This window comes from Salvelinus sp. IW2-2015, unplaced genomic scaffold (assembly GCF_002910315.2).
Source record: "Salvelinus sp. IW2-2015 unplaced genomic scaffold, ASM291031v2 Un_scaffold1357, whole genome shotgun sequence".
NCBI classification, from domain to species: Eukaryota; Metazoa; Chordata; class Actinopteri; order Salmoniformes; family Salmonidae; genus Salvelinus; species Salvelinus sp. IW2-2015.
The window spans coordinates 160,001-185,477 of record NW_019942858.1 but is presented as its reverse complement, the minus strand read 5'-3'; the positions used below and the strand labels follow the sequence as shown (position 1 = coordinate 185,477).

The following is a 25,477-nucleotide window of genomic DNA, read 5'->3' as shown; positions in this document are numbered from 1 at the left end:
AAAAAGGGACGTTTCTTTTTTTGCTGAGTTTATATATATCGTAGCAATGTATGCAGGATAACTTTATCATATAATTTGCTGAAATTTTCATTTATTTTACTATAAAGGAGAAACATGTTTCATGCCAATTATTGTGTTTGATATGCCAAACCATGTGCCAATAATTGTGCTGTTGTGCACCCTCTTCTCTTGTTATCACTGCATGCACCCTCACAGTCCAAATCCTCAGCTAATTTCTAATCCCTCAGACTGGAATGGTCGACTGAATCAGCATCTTTTACACACTGTGATGAGAATCCTAATTAAAGTGAGTGTACATCCCACTCCTGAACCAAAGGTCAAGAGATTTAGGGGTGAAAGGTTGTGCATGTTGGCAACCTAATTCCTAGGGACTAGGGTCAGTCTAGGCCTACCTGAGATGCACACATGAGAGTTTTGAACAGTACATGTGTTCAGAGAACATCATTCTCACATGGTACAATATTACATTGTATATGGTTAGTTACCATCGATGATGGGCTTGAACTGGTGGGGCCTTTCACAAACTTCTACAAACGTGTAGTCCCAGAGAGTGTGGTCACTGTGGCGTCTTGATGTTGTGTTGAAATTGTGCAGACTAAGACCAAGGCATTAATCATAGGGTAAAACCCTGGCCTGACTTTTGGCCATGCCAACATAAAGTAACAACTGAGTTTAGACAGCAGTCTCATTTTCATTTCTGCAAGAGACAGGGGCACAACTTTCACTGGGGACGGGGCGACATTGTGAAATTGCATTTTTGTCCCCCCAAGTTTTTTAATTGGAATATGATAGAAAACGAGGCAATGGTGTGCTTTAGGCCCATGCGGACGCCTCAGAGTGGTCGGGTAGTCTGTTTGGAGTGTTTATCTGACTGGATAAAAAAATATAAATAATTATGTCTCCCCCCACTTCTGAAACCAAAGTTGCACCCCTGGCGAGAGATAATACAATTTAAACACTTGGGGAGAGTGAATTATACTTTAGGTTATACTTTTTTTGTGGTCAATAGCAGGACAATAAGTGTGCCAAAATATACTGAACATAAATATAAACGCAACATGCAACAATTGCAAAGATTTTACTGAGTTACAGTTCATAGAAGGAAATCAGTCAATTGAAATAAATTCATTAGGTCCTAATCTATGGATTTCACATGACTGGGCAGGGGCGCAGCCACTTGGGAGACAATCCCAGCCGCTGGGGAGCCAGACGCAGCCAATTGGAATTAGTTTATTACAGACAGAAATACTCCTCCTGGGCTATATTAGAGTGAGCTATGTCAATAATCCATTACATTAATATATATGTGGTGTGCATAAACAATGTAACTGAATACAAAGTACAGTGGTATAAATATAAGAATGAGCTATGTCGCGGATACAGTTAATAAATACTCAGTGTGAAACGGGAAGTGACCAGTGGTTCGATGTCTCTCTATATGACATGGGACAGCAGCGTTACCTGTGCGTGTGTGAGTATGAAGTGTGTGTGTACCAGGTGATGGATGCACTAATAATTAGGCTACCATATGTGACTCCAAAAAAATGCCTTTGAAAACATTTGTTTTCAATGTTGTTTGGGTTCACCGGATGTGCTACCTGTCCCAGACCTGCTGTTTTCAACTCTCTAGAGACCGCAGGAGCGGTAGAGATACTCTTAATGATCGGCTATGAAAAGCCAACTGACATTTACTCCTGAGGTGCTGACTTGCTGCACCCTCGACAATTACTGTGATTATTATTGTTTGACCATGCTGGTCATTTATGAACATTTGAACATCTTGGCCATGTTCTGTTATAATCTCCACCCGGCACAGCCAGAAGAGGACTGGCCACCCCTCATAGCCTGGTTCCTCTCTAGGTTTCTTCCTAGGTTTTGGCCTTTCTAGGGAGTTTTTCCTAGCCACCGTGCTTCTACACCTGCATTGCTTGCTGTTTGGGGTTTTAGGCTGGGTTTCTGTACAGCACTTTGAGATATCAGCTGATGTACGAAGGGCTATATAAATACATTTGATTTGATAGCATCGTTGAAGCAGAGGTCAGGAATTCAACACATGAAAAGCATTGAATTACTTTACACTGGAATGGACCAGAGGTTGTATTATTTTATAGACGGATGGCTGGGGGTATGAAAGGGGTATACATTTGTATCATATGTGAAGTATTTGATTAAACACGTTTAAACATGTACATATTCAAATATAAGTAATTACAACATAATAATACAAATATATGTTATTCTTTGTGAATTAGATAATGCGGTATAAAGATTGAAAATAAATGTGCTCCATAACATATTCACACCCCTACTGGCTATGGAACAGTCCGATCCGGAGGCCAGCATCCGACTGTGCGTACAATGAGCATACCGTCAGCTGTTGTGTGGGTTTAACTTATTTCCCCATTCTCCTCTCCCTCAATATCTTTCCGATCCTAAGCAATTTGTGAACGTTGATGGCATTGCAGCCAAAATAGTTTCCAACCAAACACATTGCTGCTCTGTGTGTGGCACTGGTTTTATTTTTTGAAAGAGCGCTACCTACCCGGTGCGTTTCCAGCGTTTTCCATTTGGAAATGGGGGTAGACTGCGCGCGCTGGTGAACAACTAGAGTGACTCAACCAAGTTTCCCTTCTGTCTGAGGAATGAGTATACATACGGTCGGGAGAGGACGAGCCGAAAAGCGCATGATTGAATGAATAAAATGGAAAGCAAAGACCTCGACACCGATTTGGTGGGAAATGTGTTGCCTGAAGCAACATGTAAGTTACCTATTATTTTATTGAAACTCGTAAAAATGTCACGCGCGTTGAAACGTTTGTTGTTCGATCTGTCAATGCATTCGAGGAGTTTCTGGTGGCCTTTCTCACGTATCTCCCGACAAACTTTTTATCGAATGATCATCATACCGGTAATATGCACGGTTGTTGTGCGTGTGAATGTGAAATTGTTTGAGATCAAACGAGCTTAATTTCTTCTTATCTGTATCATTGTTAGGCTATGTGTGGAGTAGTCTAATAAGGGTTATTTCCACGCTATAAATGTGTAATAACACATGTCGATTATTTGTCTAAATGTTGATTATTAGCCAGGTCAAAAGGAAGGAAGCAGAGCTATACATTCACCACAGTCACAAACAATTCATAATAGCATAGACTTGTCCGGATTGACTTCCGTCCAAAAAGCCTCACAGTACAGCCTAGTCTACTGCCACACTGCGAATTCTTCTCTAATCCAATCCGTATGACAACAACAACAACACATGGGAATATGCTTGGTTTAAATCATTGGATTTTCCTCAACAGGCTTCTCAACAAATGTATGACGAGTGTCTCTAAAAGCCTGACCCAAACAAACACTGCCCATTCGATCAAAACGGAATTAATAATAAATAATACAGCGGCGTTTGATGAGGTAACCTCTGTCCCCTCCCCCTCACATGTTTACATTATGCGGTCACCGGTCTGGCATCCGTTCCGTTTCCCCCTCAACCGGCATATCACACGAGCACCCATCAATCGGGATAATGATCGGCTTCTGTTCTGTGCCATTTGATATTGACTAGCCTAGTTCTAATGCAGGGATTCATGGATCATATATCTTTAATCCAGGTGCCTTCTGATCGGTAAATAGATACACAGATGAGTACTGTGATTTAGCCTACTGAGATCAGACGCCCTTTAATCAGAAGTGCAGAGCCAAAGTGCAGGCAGGTGCCATCTTCATCACCTGGCCAGATTGATTGATTTACTCTTGAAGTGCTATGATTTTATATGTGCAATTACAATCTGTGACTGTGTTGTCCCGGAGAGCTAGTGTCCACGGACAAAGTTATCCACTGGATGTCATAAGCAGTATGCTGTCATTCTGTCAGTGGGCTTTTGCATAAGAGTGTTTAACAGTGACCAGTCAAAACGGATGTGGCAAGAGTATGAGTGCAGTTGTGCATTCCCTTCAGGCACAAGTGCCGTACACACACACACACACACACACACACACACACACACACACCACCACAACACACACACACACACACACACACACACACACACACACACACACCATAACCCTCTATTTGTCAGATGAGAGATGATCAGAGTAGCATGGATTGTCGCATTGTTCAGGATATGCCTCCTCGCCTCGATGGCTTTTCATGTGTCATCATAATGCATAAGGACTATTATGAAGTATACTTATGAGCGAGTGGAGGACTTTTTGACTGAAGACCAGAGCACAGCCATGGATGTCATCCAGTTAAGAGAGTGTCAGGGGCTATTTAAATGTTGCGCTTTACACAGCCAGATAAGCAGCTCTATTTGAATACATGAAGATAGGTTTATTGGGAAATAGTAGACAGTGCACTTTCTCTCTGAATCAGACATACCTGATAATCAACAGGGCTATTTTGTGCAATAGCCTGTTGGCCAATTACCTCTGTGTGAGTAATAATACTCCCAGTAATGAATAGGGGCGGCTGGGGGGCGGATAACTAAGCTCCTCAAAACAAATCCTCCCCAGAAGGAAGATGGAACTCTCAGGCAATTCATGAGAGGATGTAGTTGTGTCATAATGCAGGTGAGGTGGTGTTCACTGGTTAGAACTGAGGTTGTCTAAGAGCTAGAACCATTGCATTGACCCATTACCCCGCTCTGCTAGTAGGACACACACACACACCATGGACAACAATGTCCAACCAAGAGCTTCCTTCCTACTTCTTGTGGGCTGCTGGGTGGGTGGGTTGTTACTTGTTCTGGCTGAGATTCATAAGAATGGAGCGCCACCCTGTCGACCGTGGGAACCTTGACCAGACTCTGCTGTGTCTATCGTGCAGCTATGCCATTGATAGCCTGGTCCCAGATCTGTTTGTGTGGTCTTGCCAACTCATACGGTCATTGGATGACAATGACAATAGGAGTTGGCTACAGCACACACCAATCTGGAACCGGGCTGTGTCATTGAAGGCCGTGTCCAGGAAACGCGCCATCTTCATTATGTGCACTGTAGCCGTGTTCTTCTTCTCTGATCTCCGCCCCCCTTTGACAACGGTCAGAAGCTGTTTCTGAAGCTGTCTGGAAGGATTCACGTGGAACATGTTACATGGGCTAAAAATGTACCAAAGCGACGGCTCATGCATGCAGCCCTCTCTGACCGGCAGGTCCTGTTAATGATCTTAGTCAATCTTCACCGTCGCATTCCTCAAGCATGAAGGGTGACCTATTTGTCAAGCCTTAGCGGAACTCTGTTGTCATGTGAGAACATTTTATAGAAGGGATTTTCTTCAGTGGGACACTTAATCAATATTTTAATGCCATCGTTGTTTATATTGGTCTGGTTGGAGAATTGTTCGATATCTAAGGATTTTGAATAGGTTGTTGGGGCAGTCATTCTTTCACACCTTGGAGGACAGACCAGCTTTGTTGCTAACCAAAGCCAGACATGTTTTTCTGTGTCATCACTTCAGAAGAATCAGGGAGTTACCCATTCGTGTTAGCACAGTGTGCCTCTGGAGTGCATTGTTTATGACTGCTAACGCTACTACGTTCAACAAGCAAGTAGCGTAGAATAGCGTTGATAGGATCCACTCATCGGTGTGAACTGTGAATCAGAGGCCCTTGCAGTGGAGCTGCTGTAGTAGTCTCTTTAGTCCGCCCCAGGCATTGTGGAATTCTGCCTCCGTCAGGACTTTTGAAGAACATCTTCTAATCCTTATTTTCTTTAGGGCTGTGTCCCAAATGGCACCCCATTTCCTATGTAGTGCACTATAGGGCTCTGGTCAAAAGTAGGGTACTATACAGGGAATATTTGGGACGCAGCCTAGATTTGTATTCAGGCACTCGCCCCTCTGAGCTCTCCTTCTCTCTGCACCGCCAGTCCGCCACTCGTTCCATGCCCTTGGAGTCGGCAACCATTTGGTCTTTCTCTCTAATCTGTTCTCTGTTGTTAACCTGAAAATCTGAGGCAGGCTGACTGGAATCAAGAGCTTTCTTTCTTTTTCGTGGCTAACTATATCATTGCTAGTGCACTCTAACCATGACACACACAAACGCCCTTGAACGCACTCACGTGTACACGCACGCACGCACACACGCACACACACACACACACACACACACAGAGTATGCTCTACCCATCAGAGAGGGCTATAAAAATAACACTTGTCTGAAATGGTTACTGTAGACATCACAGACAGTACAGGATATATCATATAGAATTCAGGCCTTCTGAATAACTTGTCAGGTACCTGTAAGGAGCAAAGTGAAGAGAAGCCATCTTGACATGTGAACTCTGGAGGCAGATCATGTGAATATTGATGTGTTTCGTACTGGCATGTTCTGATATTTACTGTAAATGTCAAGTGTGTAACTGCACAGCTAATGGTAACTGCCTTTAAACGAATTGAGGGTTGGCCATAGTATCACAGTTTAGGCCTACTTTAAATCTTGACAACGTGTGTAATATTGGGTAATATTGGGTCACGCACTTGCTGATGCACTGTAATGGTCAATAGATCTAACCAACAGATCAATGATCTTTAAGGTCAATACTGTTTGTTGTGCGTTTATTCCAAATGGCACTATACATGTAAGCTGCCTCATTAATCAACAGCAAATATTGCTGTGACTGTCCTTGCATTGTTATGGAGATATTTGAGCCTAGCTGAGCGAGTGTCTTCTGCCTAAAGCTTCATAGCTTGCTCACTGAGTTCCATGTTGTAGCCTACTGTTACTAACCCTAGTTTATACAAACACGCTCGTTTGTATCCGGAGGATAAAGAGTCTTAGCAGAGTTGACAGGGAAACAAATTGTAGCATTTGACAGGACTTTTTCTATTGTGTAACCCAGTCAGGGAGCCACCAGCCAAGCACCACCCCTGCAGTGAACAGGATCACTCAGCTAGCTACACAGGCACAGCTCTTACATAATTAGGAGACTATGTGAAGCCAGTGTCCTGGAGAGAAAGCTGCATTAGTGAATTAGTGCTAGGAGTCTCACATTTTTTTTTATTTAACTAGGCAAGTCAGTTAAGAACAAATTCTTATTTACACTGACGGCCTACCCCGGGCCAATTGTGTGTCTTCCTATGCGATTCCCAATCATGACCGGATGTGATGCAGCCTGGATTTGAACCAGGTACTGCAGGGACGCCTCTTGCACTGAGATGCAGTGTCTTAGACCACTGCGCCACTCAGGAGCCCCCCAAATTGGAAAGTTGACACTCTTTCCAGGCTCAGCTATTTCAGAAGGAACGTGAGAAAGACGGAAATTGAGGTTCGTGGACTGGAGACAAATGCCGTCTAAGATTTGGCGGATTTAGCAAATTTCAGGTTCACATGTAAGAAAAGTCCACATGTGAAAACCTCACTTTCACATGAAAACCTCACTTTCGCATGTTCACAAAAATAAAATATCAAACTTGCAATTCCACATGTGAAAGTGATATTTTCATGTGAAAGTTTTTCACATATGAAACTGCAAGTTCGATTTTTACACGTGATTGCTTTTCACATGTGAACTTGCAATTCCATATGAGAAAGTGAAAATCCAATTTCCAGTTTCACATGTAAGAAAACTCCAATGTTTGTAAACAAAGTAAATGTAAACAAACACTGTATAGTATAGCAAGGAAATACTTTTTAAATGCGAGAGCAAATGAATTGTAAATGGATGCAATTTTTTACATTTTAGTTAAAAGAAAAATGATGCGCAACTAAATAAAACGCCTCCCTCTTCCCTGCAATTTGACTTATCTTTGGTTATGTTACCCTGGCCTTTGCTTTCCCTGTTTTGGAACATTCCTTCCAGCAACATAGCATCCCACTACTGGTTTGCTTCTGAAGCTAAACAGGGTTGGTTCTGGTCAGCCCTGAACCAGAGACCAGATGTAGCTTAAAGTGGTGAAAATGTGAAAAATAAATGTGTTGGGGGGAGAAAGAAATCCACCAAAATTTTAATATGATTTTTTTTTTAATGTTATTTTTTTGTAGTATTTGTTTTGTAAGGGTGATCACAAATGTAAACATTGCTGTCGTATAGAGATGTAGCCTAAGATTGGTCTTCTGTGAGATTTGATATATGGGGTAATATTTGTGGCAATGTGATCATCTTACTGATCATCTTGAGCTTCTAACAATGTCATTGTTGAATCAAATTGTTTTGCATAACTTTCTAAAGAAAATACTTTATTTCAACTGGACATATGGACATGACCATACTCTTTCCCTCCACATTTTTGAATGAGTCAGTGAGTGGGTGAGACTATGTAGGCTGTACATCCTACTATAGCCTAGTGATTGCAGTGTTCCTTCGCTTCATCGACATCAAAGCTGGCCTAGAAAAGACGTGTTGTTACTGCTGTGTGTGTCGACGAGCTTCCGGCTAGCACAGAAATAATTCATCCTCTGAAGATTTCAATTTGCTCGCAGAGTGAGATTTCAAAAGGGGGCCCATTTTCTATCTCTTGATTTGAGGGAGGACGGGAGAGACGGCGAGCAAATAGAAAGTCTTGTTCTAATTCATCATTTCACTCCTCTGTTTTATAATCTAATTAATTTATTAGCGGTTACAGTGCAGAAGGAAGACCCACCGGAAGGATGAAGGCTCTATATCCAGTATAATCCAGTTAATTCCATATGTATGGTTCTTCTACCCAAGATTATGTTGCCAATCAAATGCCTCGTTTCCCAACATATTAATCCGGTTGACTTTTTGGGAAGAATTAAAAAGCATTTGCATGGTTAAAAGGATTAGGCAAATCCTAAATCCTCTATAGAATTTGGAAATAAAATCAGCAGAATAAGGAGAAGGCTTTTCTTTGCTATCCTATTTAAGAGGTATGGCTCGTTGCTCAAATGCTGACGGAATGGGTTACCCTTCTAAGTTTGTAGTATAGGAACAGGAGTTTTCCAGACCACTCAACCTAACCAGGGAAAGCTCTGGGCCCTAGTAATGCTGGTATGTTGTTGGTGCAGGAGGGAGGATGATTCAGAAGGATAGAGTGTTAGGAAGTAGTCCTCCTCTCCCACATGTTCAAAAAGTCCATGCTCAGTGTATTGCGCAGCCGAGGTGGGTTTTGAATGAGGACCGGAGAGAAAGAAGAAAAGAGAGGGAGAGGCCACAGAGTGACAGAAGTCATGCCAGATTCGTAGTGTTTGGAGTCAGGTCTTTAATTAAACAACAGGCAAGTCTGTGTCGCTAGAGAGGCTAATGTTGACAATGTTTGGGTGGCATTTCTCTCTTTCTTCTGGTGCAGGGGCCTCCCTGTCTGTGTGTGTGCGTGCTAGCGGGCATGTGTGTGTGCTTATGTGTATGTTTTCAGCGGGGTGTTTCTCCCTCAGAGGAAGAGTTTCAGTGAGGGTCAAGAAGAGGTAAAGACGAGTCAAAGAGATGGGGAGACGAGGTAAAGAGATGAAGGAGAGCTCAGTGAAAAGATATCTTCCCCAGGGCTAACCTTCCGAATCCCCACACATAGAGATAGCATCATGTCAGCTAGGGTCCCCTCTACAGCACCCAGCTGGTGTAAATCACACCACTCACACTTACCTCAGTCACTGACTTCTCACAGGGGAGTGGAGGCAGCCCTCCAGCCCACCTCACTGGAAACCGGCACTCAAAGTGTGCAAACTCTTAAGGTTTCTTACTATTTTATCAGGCTGTGTGTGGATATTGAAATGTTTTGACTGAATTAATCAGACTCAGTTTCTGTTTATTTTTGTGAACTTTTGACCTCACTTAAGGTAATGACTAACCGTCGTTAAATTTAGCTGATAATAGGTTTTATTGAAGAACCTTTGTGGAATTCCGCCTCAGACACGCTCAAAGGTAAACAAAAACATTAATGTTTAGACAGAAAACGGGGGAAATAGTTAGTTACCTTTCAACCTTTTATGCTCGGAAATGTGCTGTCAGAACTATAACCAGTCATTGTTTATGTTACTTAAGGAGCAAGATCATTGCTTTTAAAATGAATGTGATCGTTTTTGCTTATGATTTTACCATGCTTATGATGTTAATTTGGTCTCTTAAGCACTTAAGTGGTATGCATATTCATGCTCATTCACAGCTCCATTAAATATGTTATTAGTCACGCTTTCAACGGGGCTTGGCAGTTGCGGTAGCCTCTTCAATCTCTTTGGTCTTCCCCACTTAATATTAGCCTTCTGAAATAGGAGACCATTGATGTTTCAGATGGTTCCAGACCTATAATTCCTTTATGTGGACCTGTAACTCCAAAGCTCCAGGTATAGTGATTAAAGGCTAATAGCAGATGACAACGAAGTGCTTTGAAATAAGTTGAGTGGCTGAGTTAAATGTAACATATAATCTAATACCAACAGCTAATTTATGGCGGAGTGGTTCCCTATAAAGTAATGGTCATTGCTGTATACACCCAGGTTTGTAAATGTAGATCGTCTGAAGAGCTCATCCATTCATGAATTTGTCATCCAAAACATTGGACAAACACCGTAGTAGGGTCTCGACAGAGTGCTACACAGGAATTTAAAACCAAAAGGACACAGAGAGGAAGTGACCGAATACCAGAGCCTCATGCTGTCTAATAGCCGCCTGACCCCTCACTCTCAAAACACGAGGGCCCCTGAAACGCACACATCAGCTATGTACAAACCTTCCTCTTTTTTATTTTCTCTTCTCATTCTCTCTATCTTTCTTTCTCTCTGTCACTCCTCTGTAACTTCAGAATAACTCTGAGCCCATGGCGTGGTGCCGTGCCCTAATTATATCACCAAACAGCTGTACTCCACTTCCCGGACTAGGTCGTTGCTGAATGTGAAGGGCTATGGTAGGAAACTAGCTCTGAACTCCATAGCTGCTTCCTATCCTGCCATTTCCACTCCTCTCAAAATAGCCCAGACAGGCTGCTCTATGCTCTCTTGGTCTTCTTAAAGTCCCAGTCACCAGACCCATCAGCTAACATTAGAGCCAGGCCCTGTTCAGCTAAAGGAATTGGTACTGTTTTTATAGGCCACCTCAATGTGTTCTCCCCTCTGCACCGATCAGAAAGATCACTTGATGGTGGTGGCCATCTTGTCAGAAATATCTTGAACCAAATGTTGTGGTAGTCATTTATTGGTTAATAAAGCACTTTGAACTCAACCTCTGACTGTCCACCAAGTGTCCTGTTGTATTATTGATCCACAGGTTCATAGTCCTGAACCTTGGCTCCATGGAAGATAGTTGCCAAGCTTGTCATTGCAGTAAACTGTCCTAAAATAGTCACGAGTTTCACTAGCCTCCCATGTTGTGGATGATGGAGGCTGTACACCAGGGCTATTCAACCATATTCTTACAGGAGACAGATTTGAAAACGTTTATTTTTTTTACAAGGGGGACAGATATTTTCTACATGAGATTACTCTTCCTAAAACCGGTATAACAAACTATGCACTAACACAATTATAATCTTATAAAGCACTTTTATTCAAATTAAATGATGCTAAAAGTTCATTTTAAGTGATTTAAGATTAGCCTTATTCAGTGCATCAAATTGTTTAAATAATGGAACACATTTGTACTTATAACACAGTTGACCTGCATCACATTAAATAATTTCTACTTTCCCGTCCGTTTTACATACATAGCTTCATCTTTTGTTTTTGTTGACACATAGTAAACATTTTATGAATGGCATATCTCAGTTGACCAGCATCATGTTCTGTTCTGTTTTCTATTTCTTTATCATTTCGTTCTTTTCTTTGTCCAGATGTTTTTTTGTTACATATAGAAACATTTTATGCATGGCATATCTCAGTTGACTAGCTTTTGCGGAGAAGTCTCTCTACCTCCGCATCAGTGGAGAACTGGTCTCTATAACAAACAGTACAACCTCTGTGGGGACTTAAACTCTTCAAATTTCGTTGCAAAGTTATCTTTCAGTTTATCTAAAAACTCAGACATCACAGGAGTGATTTGTACTGATGATGACTGAATGTAGTTGCGCAGTGTAGAGAATTTGAGCATTTTTGGGGGGAGGGCTCAAATCAAAGGAGAAAATACAAAAATGCAAGTCAATCATGTCAATGACTGTTTTATCCCTCTCCTGTAGTCTCAAATGAAGTGCATCCAATTGATTTGAAGATGTCACAAAAAACAACAACATCTGATTCAAACTCCTCATCAAGCATTTTCGCTAGATATGTGTTGGCGTTCTTGTGGCGGCAATCACGGCGAAAAGAAACTTATCTCCTCCTTAAGTTCACATGGGCTGCTCTCTTGACACCATTGTTACCCTTGCTTAGCCCCCGAGCATCATTGCGTAAAAGTAGATCATGGTGCTCAGCAGACTAAGCAACAAGCAATGTTGCAAGCTAGATGTTGACTGCATAAAGTTTATGATAGCCATAACTGAGTCCATGGTGTTTTTTTTTACTCACCGCTGAGTTAAGCGCAAAGAACGCTCTGGTGTATCAGGCAGTGTAATGATCTCATCTGTTATCTGTTTTTTTCGCAATATTTGTAAATTATTTGGTACATAATGTTTCTGCAACCGTATCTTACGGAAGAAAAGAGCTTCCGGATATCAGGACAGCGATCACTCATCTCGGATTAGACAAAGATTTCTTCAACAACAACAACAACAGCAGCAAACAGGACTCACACGATATTCTCCAAACACCCCACAGGGCAGACATCCCAATTATTCGCAAAAGGAAGCGACGCAGAGGACGAAGAGCCGGATGCCTCGTCCGGACCGGCAGAAGGCAACTAGGAAAGCTGCCGTTACCGTCAATATTACTCGCCAACGTGCAATCATTGGACAATAAACTAGACGAGGTACGGTCACGAATATCCTACCAACGGGACATTAAAAACTGTAATATCCTATGCTTCACGGAATCGTGGCTGAATGACGACATGGATATTCAGCTAGCGGGATACACGCTGCACCGGCAGGATAGAACAGCACACTCCGGTAAGACGAGGGGGGGCGGTCTGTGCATATTTGTAAACAACAGCCGGTGCACGAAATCTAAGGAAGACTCTAGATTTTGCTCGCCTGAAGTAGAGTATATTGTGATAGATTGCATGCCACTACTTGCCTAGAGAGTTCTCAGCTATACTTTTCGTGGCTGTTTATTTACCACCACAGACAGATGCTGGCACTAAGACCGCACTCAGTCAGATGTATAAGGAAATAAGCAAACAGGAAACCACTCCCCCAGAGGCGGCGCTCCTAGTGGCCGGAGACTTTAATGCAGGGAAACTTAAATCAGTTCTACCAAATCTCTATCAACATGTTAAATGTGCAACCAGAGGGAAAAAAATTCTAGATCACCTGTACTCCACACACAGAGACGTGTACAAAGCTCTCCCTCGCCCTCCATTTGGTTAATCCGACCACAACTCTATCCTCCTGATTCCTGCTTACAAGCAAAAATTAAAGCAGGAAGCACCAGTGACTCGGTCTATAAAAAAATGGTCAGATGAAGCAGATGCTAAACTACAGGACTGCTTTGCTATCACAGACTGGAACATGTTCCGGGATTCTTCCGATGACATTGAGGAATACTCCACATCAGTCACTGGCTTTATCAATAAGTGCATTGAGGACGTCGTCCCCACAGTGATTGTACGTACATACCCCAACCAGAAGCCATGGATTACAGGCAACATTCGCACTGAGCTAAAGGGTAGAGCTGCCACTTTCAAGCTTACAAGAAATCCCGCTATACCCTGCGACGAACCATCAAACAGGCAAAGCGTCAATACAGGGCTAAGATTGAATCATACTACACCGGCTCCGACGCTCGTCGGATGTGGCAGGGCTTGCAAACTATTACAGACTACAAAGGGAAGCACAGCCGCGAGCTGCCCAGTGACACGAGCCTACCAGACGAACAAAATCACTTCTATGCTCGCTTCGAGGCAAGCAACACTGAGGCATGCATGAGAGCATCAGCTGTTCCGGACGACTGTGTGATCACGCTCTCCGTAGCCGACGTGAGTAARACCTTTAAACAGGTCAACATWCACAAGGCTGCGKGGCMAGAYGGATTACCAGGRYGTGTGCTCCGKGCATGTGCTGACCAACTGGCAGATGTCTTCACTGACATTTTCAACATGTCCCTGATTGAGTCTGTAATACCAACATGCTTCAAGCAGACCACCATAGTCCCTGTGCCCAAGAACACAAAGGCAACCTGCCTAAATAACTACAGACCCGTAGCACTCACGTCCGTAGCCATGAAGTGCTTTGAAAGGCTGGTAATGGCTCACATCAACACCATTATCCCAGAAACCCTAGACCCACTCCAATTTGCATACCGCCCAAACAGATCCACAGATGATGCAATCTCTATTGCACTCCACACTGCCCTTTCCCACCTGGACAAAAGGAACACCTACAGTATGTGTGAATGCTGTTCATTGACTACAGCTCAGCGTTCAACACCATAGTACCCTCAAAGCTCATCACCAAGCTAAGGAACCTGGGACTAAACACCTCCCTCTGCAACTGGATCCTGGACTTCCTGACAGGCCACTCCCAGGTGGTGAGGGTAGGTAGCAACACATCTGCCACACTGATCCTCAACACTGGAGCTCCCCAGGGGTGCGTGCTCAGTCCCCTCCTGTACTCCCTGTTCACCCACGACTGCATGACCAGGCACGACTCCAACACCATCATTAAGTTTGCTGACGACACAACAGTGGTAGGCCTGATCACCGACAACGACGAGACAGCCTATAGGGAGGAGGTCAGAGACCTGGCCGGGTGGTGCCAGAATAACAACCTATCCCTCAATGTAACCAAGACTAAGGAGATGATTGTGGACTACAGGAAAAGGAGCACCGAGCACGTCCCCATTCTAATTGACGGGGCTGTAGTGGAGCAGGTTGAGAGCTTCAAATTCCTTGGTGTCCACATCAACAACAAACTAGATTGGTCCAAACACACCAAGACAGTCGTGAAGAGGGCACGACAAAGCCTATTCCCCCTATGGAAACTAAAAAGATTTGGCATGGGTCCTGAGATCCTCAAAAGGTTCCACAGCTGCAACATCGAGAGCATCCTGACTGGTTGCATCACTGCCTGGTACGGCAATTGCTCGGCCTCCGACCGCAAGGCACTTCAGAGGGTAGATCGTACGGCCCAGTACATCACTGGGGCAAAGCTGCCTGTCAAGCACCTCAGCCACCCCAGTCATAGACTGTTCTCTCTACTACCGCATGGCAAGCGGTACCGGTTTTTACCCCCAAGCCATAAGACTCCTGAACAGGTAACCAAATGGTTACCCGGACTATTTGCATTGTGAGCCCCCCCCAACCCCTCTTTTACGCTGCTGCTACTCTTTGTTTATCTTATATGCATAGTCACTTTAACTATACATTCATGTACATGCTACCGAAACTGGCCCGACCAACCAGGGCTCCCGCACATTGGCTAACTGGGCTATCTGCATTGTGTCCCACCACCCGCCAACCCATCTTTTTACACTTCTGCTACTCTCTGTTCATCATATATGCATAGTCACTTTAACCATACCTACATGTACATACAACCTCAATAAGCCTGACTAACAGGTGTCTGTATATAGCCTTGCTACTCTTTTTTCAAATGTCTTTTTACTGTTGTTTTATTTCTTTACTTACCTACACACACACACATACTTTTTTTTTCTCGCACCATTGGTTAGAGCCTGTAAGTATTGTATTCGGTGCACGTGACAAATAAACTTTGATTTGATTTGTTGTGATGAACCAGCTATGTGAAGCTAGCCACAATAGTGGACTTTGTGGTTAGCCTTCAAAATAAAAGTATGGCATAATTCTACTATTTGTATTCATTTGCATCAATGTCAATGACATACTTTTATTTTGAAGGCAAACCACAAATTCCACTTTTGTGCCTTATTGTGGCTACACATAACCCAGTCCGGTCAAGCCTCACTAGCCAGATGAAGCTAGCTGGCTGCTTATAACGTTAGCTTTGGGCAACAGGGTTAAGTAGCTGGCTAGCTATTTATTTTCATGAACTGAAGTTCAATTTCAATAGGCGAACAACAAGTGGCAACCTAGCTAATACTTACTCACAAGGAATCCTAAATCATTGCTAAGAATAATGAAAGTTACTGCAGTTTTTACTGGTCATTGTTTTCAGGCTTGTTGTATTGGTTCTAGCTAGGTACAAAGCTAAAGCTAGCTACCCCAGAAGTTGTGGTCGAACAAATGATGCTTTATTACCAACGCGGTATTGTAAACACATCGTTCGTGGCCGGTGTTTGCTTGTTTGCTGACTTTTTTGTACAGCTTTGACAGTGCTACTGAATCTTTTTTGACACGCAAAGACCCAAACGGCGTTCCATAGTATGTATGTCGTGAAGCTAATAGCAGTGAAGCTATTACTGTGTAACTCCGGAAGGGAAACATTGGAAAAATAGCGCACTTGGTAGTGTTAACCGGTGCTCGAACCAGTCGGCGAAAGCCAACATCACCCACGACAGAGAACGGTTGATTGTCAAGGGCAATGAATTCCATTATCTTGGCTTTAATGGATTTTCCCTTTGAGTTGTCTCGCTGAAATGTCCTTACTCTTTCAAATGACTGCTGGACTTGTTGACTCCTCGACTCCTCGGAATGCTGTGTTGCACGTATATCGCAACGTGGCGTCATTACGTAATGTACCTTCGTTATATAGGTATGCACGTCAGCTTTGACTTCGGTTTTGCACATCGGGCGTTAAACTAGTCATCGGCCGATACCGATGTTGGCATTTTTAGCTATTTTTTCCCGATTATAATTTTTTTATTTAACCAGGTAGGCCATATTCTGATATGTTCACCGATATATCGTGCATCCCTACTCCTTTTGGCACTAAACCTCACATTTTTTGCAGTACATTTTGAAGAAACTTTTTTGGTTCCAAGTAGAACCCTTTTGGCTCCAGTTAGAACCCTTTTGAGGTGGTTTCTACCTGGAACCAAAAAGGGTTCTCCTATTGGGACAGCTAAATAACCCTTTTGGAACCCTTTTTTCTAAGAGTCTAGGCCTTGAGAGATGACTCTTATGGTCTGTTGTGTTCTTGTAGAAGCTATAATTAGAGCTCTTGTCATTATGCAGAGAATCTCTGAACGGTTGGGTGGGACCTTAAAAACCCAAACACTATACAGTAACAAACAAGGACTTTGGGACTCTCCTTAATTGTATGTTTGGTGTTGAGACTGTTCACATGATTACTGCTGGAACCTGATGTTGTTTGCCTGAAGTAATGGCCCTGAAAATGACTATGTTTGACAAAACAACCTCCGTCATCCTCCCACCTACAGTACCTCACGCGGGAACACACACAGTCCCAGACATCCCTATCTCCAGAAACTGTCAACAAAGTCATAATGACACAAAATTACACCACTAGTGGTGCCTGGTTTTCATCAATGTATGATCTAGCTACAGTTTATGCGAGCTTGTGGAATTTGGCGTTGTAGTTCGGTTTTCCACCAGCTCTTTTGAAACCAGCTCTTTTGTTCATCTCTCTGTCTGCTGGCGCCAAATCACTGCTGAGTTAGAAACCTAACCCTCTGGGAGAGTATAGGAATTTTGGCTGTGTCACTCGTCGGTGATGTACAGAGAGAAGAGGAATAGCAGATAGCAGAGATGTTCAATGTGGTTTTGTCATGACTGACCAGCCATCCAGACACAGCTGTGTTTTGTAATGGGCATCTGGCCAAAAACAAGGTCATGCGATTGAAGTCTCTCCATTGTAAGCATGACTGTTTAAACTGTATCTGATTATCGGATGTAAACCCCTTCTATCTACTCTTCTAGGGCTGTGTTGGTCTTGGAATGTGATGTTACGGTAATTTCACGATTGCATTGCACTTTGTTACTGGTTTTTCCTTTTCTTTCCATTTTCATTTATTTTTCGTATTGTTTTTGGATGTGTCCATTACCCAGCCAGTCACTACTCACTTCCTAGAACAGTGAAGTTGTCAATGAAATCCCTGCTAGTCAGATACATCTTGAGGACTGTTTTACAAATGCTCCATTAAATATTGATAGTTCAATTAAGGGGACTTTGGCACAATCAGTTGAGTTTGTTTGTAGAGGGTTTGTACACATCGAAACTTAAATCCACACCATTTACAGCTACTAAACAGTTACTCCTCCTAGCTAATGCCCCGTCCTGCCGCCGTGTAAACACGTTGTGACAGGGGTGTATTTAGTGCCATGAGGCCACCTCGCATAGACCAGTGGAGGATTAGACTGGGCTGCTGCTCCCAACCCCCAAGGGGAGGTGGAGCAGGTTGCCACGGCTGACTGGTCGGTATGCCGGATAGAGTGCTCAGTTATGAATGGATGGCAGCCAAGCTGCATGGCCCAGATATCCAGTTGAGGGTGGCTTGTGTGTGAAGGTCCTATCACTCCCTATTACTGCTGGGCGTCTCAACCAATGAAATACTGGTGTGTGTTTGTTTGTGTGTGCGTGTGCATCCGCTGGGCATTTCATCACCACGATGGCTTTGAAAAGGATGACAGCGCTTGGGAGGAAAGCGGCTAGCAAAATGCCAGGCATTGTTCCACATCCAGGCCAGGTGACAGTAGAAAAGCCGTGGCAGAGACCCTAACAGAGACATGACTATTAACAGGCGCATTTATATGCTATGAGAGACCGCCTGTAAAGATGTGCGCTGAGAGTCGGGAAGCAAGATCAGGGAGTGAGTGTTTTCATAAGTAAACGTAACATAATACCAAACACGAACAACGCACAGACATGAAACAGAAACAATGACGCCTGGGGAAGGAACCAAAGGGAGTGACATATAATAGTGTGGCAGATAATCCAGGAAGTGATGGAGTCCAGGTGAGTCTAATGACGCGCAGATGCGCGTAACCATGGTGACAGGTGTGCGCCATAACGAGCAGACTACTGACCTAGAGGCCGGAGAGGGAGCACACGTGACACCGCCTTTAAAAGTTGTTTTCGGCCCCAAATCAGAATTATGTTGCTTAACTAGGTCATAAATTTCCATTTCTAGATGTTGGATGCCCAATAATGTTTCAACCTCAGTTTAGTTACATTGTAAACCCTGCACACATCTCTTCTCTCATTTGTTGTATGTGTAATAATGCTCACAAGCAAGCAATTATATTTTGTGGAGTTAAAAGGTAACCTGCAATGTTGTGTTGATTGTGCTAATGCGGAGTGAAACTGTGTACACGTGAATTAGTGATTTATCTGTTTTATCTATTTCTCTCTCACACCCGTCGTCGCTTGAACTCTAGGAACTTGAAAACAAAGTACAAATACACTCATTTCGCAGGCTGGCAAGCCCGATAGTTGGAACTCTTAAACCCCGGCATGAGTACGCGCAAACACACGCATGCACGTACGCACACACACGCACACACAAATACACACAGTGAGAGCCTTTTGGCGCAGAATTGGTGGTTGTTGTTTACACTGCGCTTCCAGTGTGTCTGAGGCCCCACCATAGCCCCTTACATCACCCCATCCGGGGTGAGAGTGTGAGGGCCGAGAGAGGAGCGAGGGGGGTGACGGTGAGGTAATTAATTAGTTCCCCGTCCCGCTCAAATGAGATGCAGACCTATTCTCTTTCGGCCTCCCGAGTTCCTCTTTACTCTTTGTCGGAGCAGCCCTTTTCCCTTTCCACTCTCTGATTTCACAGCTCGGGACCCGATGCTATTTCCTAGACTGTTGTTTGTCTCATTTCCATTTTGCAAGAGAACCAAGAGAGAGTTCCCACCCTGTTTACTCAGTGATCTTTTTCTGGCAAGTTCAGTTTGAAGTCTATTTTCATGCTTGGGCTTCCAAGTCCACATATCACTAGCCACTATTACCAGTGGTTGTCTCGCTGTGCTCGGTCCTTTTTTGCCTGGTTTGGCAGGAGACGGGAAGAGAGATGTGCTTGAGAGAGCAATACTTTGCTCTATGAATATTTCATTCCCTCCCTGTTCTATATTTCCATCATGTCCTGGGCCATGCCAGTGCCAATGCTAATACCCAGGATTTTATGTTTGGGTGCAGTTGAGTGACTCACTGTGTTTATCTGATCTAATTGGTTGATGTCCTTGGACCAGGATCTACATGGGTTTTACCCATGTGCTTTTCTGTGGATAGTGGGAATCCAAGCCTGGTCCGATATCTGTTTTCTTGCTAAATCCTATGGTCATTGTTTGGCGTGACAATGACCATATGAGTTTCACATTCCCATTGCCTTAGTTGATGGTTTGCTTCCAAAGACAAAATCCCTTCTCAGGTGTAATTGAGTAATGTTTAGTCATACTTTGGCGTTTGAGTCATATGTTTGCATTGTGGATGAGACAACCTCATCGCTCTTTGTTCCTCAATGCCTGTATGATGACACCGCCTCACAATCTCACAATCACATGAGTCGGAGTTTGAAGAACAGGTAGCCAACAGAAAGGGGTGTTGTACACACACACACAAACACACACAGTCCCCAATTTTCACGACTGCCAGGGTATCAGGCAACCAGACTGGCACAGCACATTTAGGCAGTTACTTAAGGCCAGAGTGAACAGTGTTGAGATATGAAATACCTTACATTCTAATGGGATCAACTTATCAAGSACACAATGATAACATGTTTTTCCGGTTTGATGGCATTTACAGCTTTCATATTTATTTTGGGCTTTGAAAATAGAAGCATGCATGCATAAATGTATTTTGTATTTTTTGATTTTCAGGCTGCCAAATTTTTGGGATAATACAATTATATTTTCATTTTTATCAGGCCGTGGGGCTTTTTGTTTAATTTTTAATCAAAGATTTCACATCAGTCATTTTTATGTAAAGTGCTTTGATTTGAGACATTTATTTGGTATGACTCACCAGACCCCAGGAAGCAAGTTGGGAGCAGCACATTGATTACGAAAAAAGCAGTGATTTCTCCTCTGAGAAACAAAACACTAATGTTGTGTGAAAATTTAATTACTGACATTTTCAGTTGCAATGTTGCCATTTGCACTTATCTCAGTGGCCTCCTCACCTACTATATGCAGCCGTATTTCCATTCAGACCATGATATGGAAAGCCACTTAGAAGAGCTAGAGCAGTGAATTTACAGTTTACCTCTGGACCTGGAGAAGATGCAGTGCAGCAAAGCCCTGACGTCCTCAGCCTCTTTAAACAGACCATATCGCTGTATTCTGATACCAGAGGCGGCGCTCCTAGTGGCCAGTGATTTTAATGCAGGTAAACTGAAATCTGTCTTACCTAATTTTTACCAGCATGTCACCTGTGCAACTAGAGGTCAAAAAACTAAAGTTCCCCTTTACTCGACACATAGAAACGCATACAAAGCTCTCCCTCGCCCTCCATTTGGCAAATCTGATCATAACTCTATCAGTGACCGTACGTACATATCCCAATCAGAAGCCATGAATTACAGGTAACATCAGCACTGAGCTAAGCGCTACAGCTGCCGCTTTCAAGGAGCGGGACGCTATTCCGAGCTCTTATAAGAAATCCGACCTCCGACGAGCCATCAAACAGTCAAAATGTCAGTACGGGACTAAGATCTAATCCTACTACACTGGCTCTAACGCCCATCGGATGTGGCAGGGCTTGCAAACTATCACGGATTATGAAGGGAAACCCAGCCGTGAGATGCTCAGTAAAGTGAGCCTACCAGATGAGCTAAATTCCTTCTATGCTCGCATCGAGGCAAGCAACACTGAACCATGCATGAGAACACCAGCTGTTCTGGACGACTGTGTGATCTCACTCTCCATAGCCGATGTGAGTAAAACCTTTAAAAAGGTTAACATTCACAAGGCAGTTTGGCCAGACAGATTACCAGGATGCGTACTTAGGGCATGCGCTGACCAACTGGCAATTGTTTTCACTGACATGTTCAACCTCGCCCCGACCCAGTCTGTAAAACCTACATGTTTCAAGCAGACCACAATAGTCCCTGTTTCCAAGAACACCATGGTAACCTGTCTAAATTACTATCGCCCCATAGCACTCACATTTGTAGCCATGAAATGCTTTGAAATGCTGGTCATGGCTCACATCAACACCATCATCCCAGACACCATGGACCCACTCCAATTTGCATGTCGCCCCAACAGATCCACAGATGACGGAATCTCTATTGCACTCCATACTGCCCTCTCCCACCTGGACAAAAGGAACACCTATATGAGAATGCTATTCTTTGAATATAGCTCAGAGTTCAACACCAATGTGCCCTCCAAGCTCATCACTAAGCTAAGGACCCTGGGTCTGAACACCTCCCTCCGCACAACACCAACACCTAAGTTTGCTGATGACACAACGGTGGTTGGCCTGATCACTAACGCCGATGAGACAGCCTATAGGGCGGAGGTCAGTGACCTGGCACAAGACAACAACCTCTCCCTCAATGTCAGCAAGACAAAGGAGCTGATCGTGGACTACAGGAAACGGAGGGTCGAGCACACCTCCATCCACATCGACGGGGCTGTAGTGGAGCGGGTCGAGAGCGTCTAGTTCCTCGGTGTCCACATCACTAAGGACTTATCATGGTCCACACACACCTACACAGTCGTGAAGAAGGAATGACAACGCCACTTCCCCCTCAGGAGCCTGAAAAGATTTGGCATGGGCCTTCAGATCCTCAAAAGGTTCTACAGCTGCACCATTGAGAGTATCTTGACTGGCTGCATCACCGCTTGGTATGGCAACTGGTTGGCATCTGACTGCAAGGTGCTACAGAGCAATATTCGCTCAAAATAATTTAAGCACTTAGCATAATTATAGAGCAACAATAAAATAACTGAACTGGACAGTGTACAGGACCAGCATGCCTCAGATTACCGATGCTTGTCTGTCCCACTTTCTGGGCCCCGGCCTGGCCTGTTCAACCCTCTGCTTTTCACTGTTTGTCTCTATATACCCACAGCAGACCTGGGCTCAAATACTATGTATTTCAAATACTTTATCCGTGTTTTACTGAGCTTGTCTGGTACAATGGGACCATTAGAATAGTCGCAACAGTGCAAACGCTGCCCATCTTGCGCTCCAGGCAGGCTGAAGTAAATTCTCAAAGTATTTGAAAAATGTCAAATAGTATGTGAACCCAGGTTTGATAGAAAGTAGCGACCCTTCAACATGGAAATCTGCAGTGTCATAGTGTTCATTATTTAGATTGATTCTAGTGGCACTTTTCAAGGTCTGTGCAAGGCGGCATTTAGAGTGGTAGGAACACTCCAAGAAGCATAAAAACACATTAAGTCGGTGTGTGTGCTTGCATGTGTATATGCGCACTGCAATTGGTCTCTTCAAAATGTAGAGACCAAACAAAGAACGTGCCTACTGCTCACTCAACAGAGTTCCAGTTTATTCTGTGAGTAATAATGTGACTGAATGATTGTGAAACAGTTATTTCTAAGACAATTTGCACTTGAATATACACACTGCTGGATAGCAGTGTCTACCTCATAACATGCCTATTGCATTCACTTTTTGAATGAAGTTGTTTTTAGACGTTTTTACACTCAGATGACTTGGGTCATTGTTCGATGCCAGAAGGCAGTATTTGAATGGTTATTCGACAGTAAGTGTTGGAATTCATTGAGTACATCTGTGCAAATATCAGATTTGCATTTTGAAAACCACAGTGTGTTAAATTGCAGCTAGCGTGTTAACATTTTGTTGCTGTGCTGTGCTGTGCCCCAATCCTGTCAGGGTAACTGGCATGGGGTTACCAGGCTTGTTGCTCAGTGACCGTATTCATAAAGCATCTCAGAATAGGAGTGCTGATCTAGGATCAGGTCCTGTTTGTCCATGTCATCTTATTCATTATCATATTAAAGTCCAAACTGGTCCTAGATCAGCACTCCTACTCTGAGAGTACGGGCACAGATGACTAAATGTCAATAACCCATAGAATATTATTCAGTGAGACAAATAGAGTGTCTATTCTCTTGGTCTTTGTATTAGCAATCCCTTCTCTGTTGTCCGAAAGTGCAGGGCTGCAGGCAGCCACAATATTACATCCATAATGACCCTCGTTTCTCTCCACTGCACCAAAACACCATGGAATATTAATCAGCCAAACCTCCCCTAGCCTGCAGCACAACACAAAACAACACCTCTTCTCATTTCCTCCAACTCTTACGCTTAGTAGTATACGGTTTAATTTGTATTCAGCATACACAATGTGCCTCCAGACGGGGCTTTCTTGCAAATTTCTATCATAGACACTACACTGTATATATCATGCAGATTATCAGAGCGGTCGCACTCAGCACTGCTACCCGTTGTGTTCTTTATGACCATAGTCCTCAGGTGTTAATGAGTATGCTATGATATGCTCCCTCAGAGTACAGCACCATAATGCCCTCAAAGCTCATCACTAAGCTAAGGACCCTGGGACTAAACACCTCCCTCTGCAACTGGATCCTGGACATCCTGATGGGCTGCCCCCAGGTGGTAATAACACATCTGCCACACTGATCCTCAACACGGGGCACAACAGGGGTGCGTGCTCAGAACCCCTCCTGTACTCCCTGTTCACTCTTGACTGCACGTCCAGGCACGACTCCAACACACAACAGTGGTAGGCCTGATCACCGACAACGATGAAACAGCCTATAGGGAGGATGTCAGAGACCTGACCGTGTGGTGCAAGGACCACAACCTGACCAAAACAAAGGAGATGATTGTGGACTACAGGAAAAGGAGGACGGAGCACACCCCCATTCTCATCGATGGGGCTATAGTGTAGCAGGACGAGAGCTTAAAATTCCTTGGCGTCCACATCACCAACAAACTAACATGGTCCAAGCACACCAAGACAGTCGTGAAGAGGGCACGACAAAACCTTTTCCCCCTATGGAGACTGAAAAGATTTGGCATTGGTCCTCAGATCCTCAAAAGGTTTTACAGCTTCACCATCGAGAGCATCCTGACGGGTTGCCTCACTGCCTGGTATGGCAACTGCTTGGCTTCCGACTGCAAGGCACTACAGAGGGTGGTGCGTACGGCCCAGTACATCACCGGGGCCAAGCTTCCTGCCATCCAGCCACCCTAGTCATAGATTCTAGTTGCCATCCTCTGCACTCTCTCTCTCTCCCTCTTTCTGTTTCTCTCCCTTCTCGTCCGGTGCATCATTGGTGTTGGACGCATCTGAGCTATATCTCAATTGCACTAGAATTCTCCTTATATATGTGCTCGTGTCTCTCTCTCTCTCTCTCTTCTCTTCTCTCTTCTCTCTCCTCTCTCTCTCCTCTCTCTCTCTCTCTCTCTCTCTCTCTCTCTCTCTCTCTCTCTCTCTCTCTCTCTCTCTCTCTCTCTCTCTCTCTCTCTCTCTCTCTTCTCTCTCTCTCTCTCTCTTCTCTCTCTCTCTCTCTCTCTCTCTCTCTCTCTTCTCTCTCTCTCTCTCTTCTTCGCCCTCTGCTGTTTCCCCTCTCTATATATCTTCCCCTCTGCACTTCTTCCCTGTCATTGCAGTGTGTTGGCGCGCAAGGGACCCGT

The 25,477-nt window shown here is 43.9% G+C and overlaps 1 protein-coding gene across 1 annotated transcript in view; it reads left to right on the top strand.

Annotated features, from left to right (window-relative positions):
• The first annotated feature begins 2,389 nt into the window (after positions 1–2,389).
• The window catches only part of LOC112070549 (MAP7 domain-containing protein 1), a 70,479-nt gene continuing 47,391 nt past the window's right edge, over positions 2,390–25,477 (top strand). Inside the window, exon 1 of the mRNA XM_070439024.1 lies at positions 2,390–2,780. Within this exon, the coding sequence (XP_070295125.1) occupies positions 2,714–2,780 (67 nt within the window). The 5' untranslated portion in view covers positions 2,390–2,713. The remainder of the gene's footprint in view (positions 2,781–25,477) is intronic.